Source organism: Electrophorus electricus, chromosome 19 (genome assembly GCF_013358815.1).
Source record: "Electrophorus electricus isolate fEleEle1 chromosome 19, fEleEle1.pri, whole genome shotgun sequence".
Classification (NCBI taxonomy): Eukaryota; Metazoa; Chordata; class Actinopteri; order Gymnotiformes; family Gymnotidae; genus Electrophorus; species Electrophorus electricus.
The window spans coordinates 10,479,556-10,487,723 of NC_049553.1; the positions used below are offsets into that span (position 1 = coordinate 10,479,556).

Consider the following 8,168-nt stretch of genomic DNA (forward strand, 5'->3'; position numbering starts at 1 on the left):
GAAACAGGTGTGTGTGTTCAAAGTTCAAGTTCAAAGAGGTTTTATTGTCATTTCAGCTATATACAAGTACACAGCAAAAATGAGACAATGTTCCTCCAGGACCATGGTGCAACACAAACAACAGTGCAACAGACAACGTGCTACACAAGTGCAAACAATCCAATACAGTGCAAAAATGTCATAAACAATAAATAAATACAGGACAGGACCAATACAAAAATACAAAATGAATAGGCAGTGCATTATTTATGTGTGTATGTGTGTGTGTATAAAAGTGTCCATTTTTGGAATCTGAATTGGGATTGGAGTTAGCCAGAGTTCAGGAGTCTAATATGTGTGTATGTGTGTGTAATTGAATCCCTGCATGAATAGCCTCTATACATACTTACTCTGAATGTCGCTATTAATAGTTTTTTTACAATTGCTTGGGACACTAATATTAAAAATAACACAATTAGTGAAACCTGATACTCCATTAAAATAACCTCAGCCCAGATCGGAACTATAACCAGAACTGTAAGCAGATTCTCAAAACACTAAACACACTTCTCTGCATTAGATACAGAAACCTACCAAGATGCCACTTTGCCTTTTGCCAAACCTGTGAACTGTCAGGTGTACAAACACTTTGGTGCTTAACTGTAAACTCACTAATCATGAGTGAGCACTAAATAAGAAAACAGGTGAGTTTACCTGTCTTCAACAAAAGCAGAACACAATACGTAAAGGTTGAGGAAGAGGAAGAGTAAGGAAGAGAGGGGGAGCCTGCAGATGAAGAGTAGGGAGGGGTAGAGGTAGAGCTGAAGGAGGATGAGGACAAAGAAGACGAGGATCAAATATCAGATGAGACTGAAGGTTGACCATGTTGTAAACCACAGGCTGATATTGAGAGGTGGAGCGAGAGTTCAGCCCCACGCCAGCAGATATACTGTTGCACTGTTCTGTATGCACTAAATCAGTACTGTGTAGCCTTCTATATGCACTAAATCAGTACTGTGTAGCCTTCTATATGCACTAAATCAGTACTGTGTAGCCTTCTATATGCACTAAATCAGTACTGTGTAGCCTTCTATATGCACTAAATCAGTACTGTGTAGCCTTCTATATGCACTAAATCAGTACTGTGTAGCCTTCTATATGCACTAAATCAGTACTGTGTAGCCTTCTATATGCACTAAATCAGTACTGTGTAGCCTTCTATATGCACTAAATCAGTACTGTGTAGCCTTCTACATGCACTAAATCAGTACTGTGTAGCCTTCTATATGCACTAAATCAGTACTGTGTAGCCTTCTATATGCACTAAATCAGTACTGTGTAGTCTTCTATATGCACTAAATCAGTACTGTGTAGCCTTCTATATGCACTAAATCAGTACTGTGTAGCCTTCTATATGTACTAAATCAGTACTGTGTAGCCTTCTATATGCACTAAATCAGTACTGTGTAGCCTTCTATATGCACTAAATCAGTACTGTGTAGCCTTCTATATGTACTAAATCAGTACTGTGTAGCCTTCTATATGTACTAAATCAGTACTGTGTAGCCTTCTATATGTACTAAATCAGTACTGTGTAGCCTTCTATATGCACTAAATCAGTACTGTGTAGCCTTCTATATGCACTAAATCAGTACTGTGTAGCCTTCTATATGCACTAAATCAGTACTGTGTAGCCTTCTATATGTACTAAATCAGTACTGTGTAGCCTTCTATATGCACTAAATCAGTACTGTGTAGCCTTCTATATGCACTAAATCAGTACTGTGTAGCCTTCTATATGCACTAAATCAGTACTGTGTAGCCTTCTATATGCACTAAATCAGTACTGTGTAGCCTTCTATATGCACTAAATCAGTACTGTGTAGCCTTCTATATGTACTAAATCAGTACTGTGTAGCCTTCTATATGCACTAAATCAGTACTGTGTAGCCTTCTATATGCACTAAATCAGTACTGTGTAGCCTTCTATATGTACTAAATCAGTACTGTGTAGCCTTCTATATGCACTAAATCAGTACTGTGTAGCCTTCTATATGCACTAAATCAGTACTGTGTAGCCTTCTATATGCACTAAATCAGTACTGTGTAGCCTTCTATATGCACTAAATCAGTACTGTGTAGCCTTCTATATGCACATCCCATACAGACTAAACAAGTCTACCAAGTGCTATCTGAAAACAATTCTGAGCAAAAGACCTGGCATGAATATGTGGATTTAAGCAATGTACACCTCAGAGAATTAAAAAAATTCACCAGTGTGCAGTATTGGTCTTAAGTATTAATATACTCATATTATTTACATTTCTAGAAAAACATCAAAACCAGACTATATTATTAGAAAAGCAGAAATGTTCTGTGTTATAGATTCAACACAGCAGTATATTCCTGCTTCAAACAGAATCATATCATATGAAGCCTGTGTGTGCTATATGCTGACAAAATGGGGCTTTTATTAACTATTGTCCAGTTTTGAATGAATTGTTTCATTTTGCAAAATATCCGAGGTGTTCTGCTACATGTGTGGGTGTGGTTGTGTGAATTGTGTGTAGGGTTTTGACAAAACGAGCCCTGTTTTCAAAATCATGCTTAAGCAATCATAAAAGAACTGTATACTGCACAGGACAATATAAATTGGCTGTCCTGGTGTACTATAAGTGAGAAATTGGTTATGCTATGACAAATTACAACATAACAATACCAATGCATGTGGGTTTATTTTATGTTGAATATATTTGTCAGATAAAGGGACCGTCGCTTAGCCTTAATAGCAAATACGTATAATGTAAACGTTAATGATCCACGCGTTATTTCACACACAGGACGAGAAAGCCTAGTTTTCTAGGTTATGACAGTGTGCAGCTTACCCTCAACAACCCCACACAAAAACTCGTCTCTCTTCTCCATTTCTGAAAATATCTTCGGGCCCAAAACGAGAGAAGGTTTGTGTGCTGGAGTAGCCTATGCCCCCCGTGCGCTATGATGCTTTCGCTGTCTCCATCTCCGTCTGAGGGCGCATCCTCCGCACCCAAAGCATCTCGGAAAGGCACAAGGTTTTGACTAAGTAGTCGATAAATGCGTGACTTTCCTGAACTTATTATTATTATTATTATTAACCGAACATCAATTAAAAAATGCAGAGATTTGTCCCTAGTTTGTTTATTCGTAAACAAAACGAGGAGCTATAGCTCGGATGTGATCAGCTTTGTCTACTTCAGGGTGTCTTCTGAGCGCTCAGAGCGCCCTGCACCACCTAGCGAGCGTTGCTTATAAAGGGAGCTCACTTCAGAGCATAATGACCCAAGCAGAAGACAAATCTTTACAAAATTACCATACAGGTTACCTGAGTGAATCAGAGTGCTTGTGAAAGTATTTACAGGCAGTTGGACAAAAACAACCTTCTGCAATGCTGACTTCGGGTAACTGTGTATCTTGTTGCTTGGTTACAAAGAATCACAGACCCTACAGGGAAATAGGCTAAGGGAAGCTAGCTACGGGGCACAAACAGGTTGAACATAATAGTAGCTCTGTAACACTGATAAAAGGTTTGCTGATCACGAGTTGACTCCACTCCTCGTCTTTCAAGCACCACTTCAGGATGCCTCCAAAGAAGAAAGGCGAGACAGCGCGCAAGCAGCAGGACAGAAGCTCCACGCAGGCGGCGACGGAACAAGAAGTCCAGTTACAGAAAGAGTGAGACAGGCGAGGCGCTTTAAATATAGATTAAAATACGGATGCTTTTTAAATAACACCATCTTGATTTTACGATCCTCAGATACAAAATTCTGACTGAAACACTCAACACTCTCAAGATGAGGGCGGAACAACTGTATCCTTACTGTACACACACACACACACACACACACACAAACCGTACACTTTTAGAGATTTAGACAATTTAACTCAGACGTCAACTCCAGACGTAAAGATAATGAGTTTCTACAGAATGAGGCCAATCAGACACGCATGGAGAGTGTGAGTAGCCACATGCGCGCGCACGCGCGCACACACACACACACACACACACACACACACACACACACACACACACACACACACACACACGGAGCCTATATAGTAATGCTAGAAGGTAGCTCTCAGGCCTGTGTCTACAGCTTTGATTCACACTGTAGCATGGAAACATGATACCACTGACACACTCTCACATCCCTGCAGCAAGAGTACATGTCCTACATGGCCAAGCGGATGCAGAAGCGTCGGAGCATGATCGTTACTCTGAGTGATCAGAGTCAACAGGAGCTGCAGGAGCTCGAGAGACAGAGAGAGGAGACGCTGCAGAAATACGAGGAGCAGGCCAACGGTGTGTGTGGATGGATGGGTGTGTGAGTGTGTGTAGGGATGAAAGTGTATAAGTGTAAAAGGATGAAACTTATGTGAGGAACATGTCTACCTGGTGTGTACCAGTACTCATTTTTAACGAGGCACAATGACAGCTTGATCACTTTAAATTCAGGAAGACACACAAACTGTATTGCGATCATGTGTATGTGTGTGTGTATGTGTGTATTTTCAGGACTGAAGAGGAAGATTTTGGAGAAGGAAAATGAGCTGGCTCTGCTTAATCTTGAGATAGCTGAACTCAGAGAATTTAAGGTAGCCATGGAAACTCTTTTTTTCCCAGTCTGAGTGCATTCCCACCTTACCTACATATGTCACATATATTTTACTGTAAGGTGGGCTTGAACCCAGATCAACTAGATGATGACACCAACAGCCCACTGGTTGAGCAACCACACTCTAACGAGGGTGGGCCCATGTGCAGAACAGTTAGAGCTTGGATCAGGTCAAACAAAAGGAAAAAACTAAACACCACGCCGACCTTAGAAAAAGGGAGAACAAAGGCAATCCCGATACACTGGGGAAAACCAAACGAAAACTTCCCAAACAAAACCAGAAAACGGGAAGCCATTTGAGAGGGAAAACTGGAGAGGGGAGGGGACGTGTAAAAACATGAACACTCTCGCAGCACAGAAGTGAGGTGTAGCACAAGGGCTCAGAGACCTCAATATCTGATGTTACCAGCGGAGAGTTTAGCTCAGACCTTTGGCAAGGACCCAGCACTGAATGACTGGCTCACTGGGCTTATATAAGGTCTAGCCCAGCTGTTGGGTGTTAAGCCTGATTAGTGGTGTGGTTAACTCCTCTGGTGACCGGAGGGGGCTTCGGCCTGATGCCTACATTTACATGGTGTATTTTTAACAGTCACTTCTTATAGGCTTTTGCAGGTTGTCTACAGTAGCATTACAGAGTGTGTGTGTCTGTGTTGTAGAGTCTACAGCAGCAGCAGTTGGGTCGTATATCTGAGCTGGAGCAGGAGGTGTCAGCCATGAGCCGTCGTCACGCTGAATCTCTGCAGGCTCTGAAGTCTGACTTCCTGAAGGAGAAGGAGCGCTATGAGGCCCAGGCCGAACACAAGGTGCAGGAGCTCACTCTCGCCACCAACAGGGTGAGTGTGGAACTCATTCATATATATATATATATATATATATATATATATATATATATATAGTTAAAAACACACATTCAGATAACTTGCTTCTTTCATTTTAAACAAACCTTTGTTTTCTTTCTGAAATAACCTCCATTTCTCTCTCATTCCCAGACTTTCAACATTATCATCCTTCTCCCTCTCGCTGTTTCCCTCTCAGGAGGCGTCTCGCTGTCTGCTCTCTCACATGCAGGATGTGACTCAGGAGAACCATCGTCTGCGTGAGGAGCTGCAGCAACTGATCCAGAGAGCTCATGCACTGCACAGCCACCAGGAGGCGCTGCAGACTCAGCACAGGCAGCTGCTACTGGAGAGAGAGCATATACAGCGCATGCGCAACTCAACAACAGACGGGGGCAGCAACACTAAGAAGATTAGCAACGAGCAGCTGCTACCGTCTAAATTGGATGTGGAAGATGTGGCAGACTGTAATGGGGCCTAAAAAGTATTTCCTATTCATCTACTTTAACTGGTCTTATGATCTTCATATTGAACTTACTCTCTCTTAATCATTTAACGTGATACTTATGTTGCCTGTCACTATATAGAAAACTGATGTGAATTCATTCAGCATTATAAGGTATAACTATAATATGTGATAATGATTGGCTTATTACACCTCAAATAAATCAACTTGACACAATAATGATTTTGAATTTAGTTTATTAGTGGAGTCCAAGCTTTCACCAAGTAAGAGAGATGACGCATAGCTAAGAATGGTTGCCTGTAGAAATGTAATGTTATACAGAAATAAGAGCTCTCGAAAAACTTCAAATGATCACCCAAAAGAATAGAGCACTGTAATAAGTAATTGCTAAGTGATGTTTTATTGTTAATGTTAAATGCCAATTCCAGTTATAAGAGCTAATGGTTATCAGGGTCACCCTCATTAGTAAGAGTCCCTCAGACACTAGCAAACTTTTAGAACTCACTTGAATGGTACTGTATATTAAGGGAAATTCAGCTTACTAGGCGAACACATCTGGAGCTTTACTGTATAGGACCAGTTTCTCTTGCATTAAAATATCCAAAGGAACGAGATCTCCTCCTGTGTTTCACTAAACACATAAACGCACGGATTCAAACAAACATTGAACAACGCAGAGCAAGGCCACAAGGCAGGGTTTAAATACATGAACTAAATGAGGGACAGGTGTGGAAACTCAAACGAGGGGCGGAGAAAACGAAACTATGGCATGGAACATAAATACACACGACAGGGAAAACATGGAACATGGAAGCTGGAAGGACTAATCGTGACATATACATTGGAAAGCAGCACTATGCATCACTGTAATTCAAAGAGAATCCTTTCTCACCACATTTTCAGATGGTTATACAAATATTTATAAGTACACGAAATAGTGCTTGGTGTCTCTCTTAGAAAGGTTTTATTAACATTAGTATTATGAGGATCAAGTGGTTGAAGTCGTCTTAAGTTAAAAATCACACGATACAGAGGTACAAGGGGAGGCATACTAGCAGTGTCAGTGAGGCAGTAATATCAGTATAATTCAACAGAAACTGCCAATTACTTGGGCAAATTCTATTTATTGTAATGTTGTTCACTGATTTGTTTATCACACTTTTCAGCATTTCTGCATTTCTGTTTATGTTCATACACTGTGTAAACTGGAACGTTTCTCCCTTGCTGGCACAAAGACCAAATGAACAGGGACGTGACATCATGCTACGTAAGTTAAAGTAAAACGTAATCATTTAAGAACGAAACATCGAAGTGCCAACGTTCCTGGATATTAAGTAGCTCTGGGAAGACCTTTTAAAAACGGCAAAGAGAAAAGTAAAGCTATGTACATCATAGAGTGCTGTAACGTAGCATTCAGATTAGTTTCCACTGTCAACTGCAAGAATAAAAAATAGGGTCATTATCTGAAAGTTACCGTATAGACATCTGAAATACCGATCATGTTGCAATATGAACTTTGTCTTTAAGAATATTTTGTGCTCACTGACCAGGCGTGAGTTTTCCAAAAACAGCCAGTCTTAGCGAATATCCAACAAACTTAACGAATGACGTGAGAAAAGAGCGAGTGAGCTCTGCAAGTGTCTCTCGCAGTGGATTGGCTCTTTGGTGCGAAACTGAACTTGTGAATAATGAAGATATCGTGTAAGTAGATAGATTAACGTAGAAAACACAAAACCTTCAGAAAATGCACCCAGGTTGGTGAACTATCATTATGTTCTGCTGACTGGTGGATATCGAGTGCAGCATGAACTACAAAATGCAGCAACATAAAAATGCAGCAAGACGTGGGAAATTGAATTACAATTATATTTGTCTTAATTATAAAGACGCACGGTTTTACAGTATGTAGATACTAAAATTGTCATCTCAGGAGTTCTAGTACATTTTGTTTATATGGGCAAGTTTAATACAATATTGTTGCTTAAGGAAATAAATATGCAGGCCTATTAGGCTGATGTATGAAAGATGTACATTTATTTGCTGAGTGATGTGATTTCTTCTGAAAATAATTAAAGAAGGAAGATGGAAATGACAGAATCTTCATCACTACAGATACAAAGCAAAGAGAGAAGCATGAGTGACCCTCCTATGTGTAAGTTACAGCTCATATATATATATATATATATATATATATATATATATATATATATATATATATATATATATATATATATA

The 8,168-nt window shown here is 40.1% G+C and overlaps 2 protein-coding genes across 3 annotated transcripts in view; one reads left to right on the forward strand and one right to left on the reverse strand.

Moving 5' to 3' along the window:
• The window catches only part of si:dkey-183c6.8 (protein O-GlcNAcase), a 14,200-nt gene extending 10,976 nt beyond the window's left edge, over nt 1-3,224 (reverse strand). The window contains exon 1 of the mRNA XM_035520051.1: nt 2,865-3,224. Coding sequence (XP_035375944.1) covers nt 2,865-2,904 — 40 coding nt within the window. The 5' untranslated portion in view covers nt 2,905-3,224. The remainder of the gene's footprint in view (nt 1-2,864) is intronic.
• A 242-nt stretch (nt 3,225-3,466) lies between these two features.
• On the forward strand, nt 3,467-6,499 carry ccdc166 (coiled-coil domain containing 166). Of its 2 annotated transcripts, none has more exons than XM_027011520.2 (7): nt 3,467-3,690; nt 3,773-3,826; nt 3,918-3,972; nt 4,174-4,318; nt 4,532-4,611; nt 5,288-5,464; nt 5,667-6,499. In XM_027011520.2, exons 1-7 carry the CDS (start codon nt 3,596-3,598, stop codon nt 5,946-5,948), a joined length of 888 nt encoding a protein of 295 aa, XP_026867321.2. In that variant the 5' UTR covers nt 3,467-3,595; the 3' UTR covers nt 5,949-6,499. The 2 variants fall into 2 exon arrangements, with proteins under 2 accessions (XP_026867321.2, XP_026867322.2); XM_027011521.2 differs by having other exon boundaries at nt 5,621-5,820.
• Nucleotides 6,500-8,168: the final 1,669 nt, after the last annotated feature.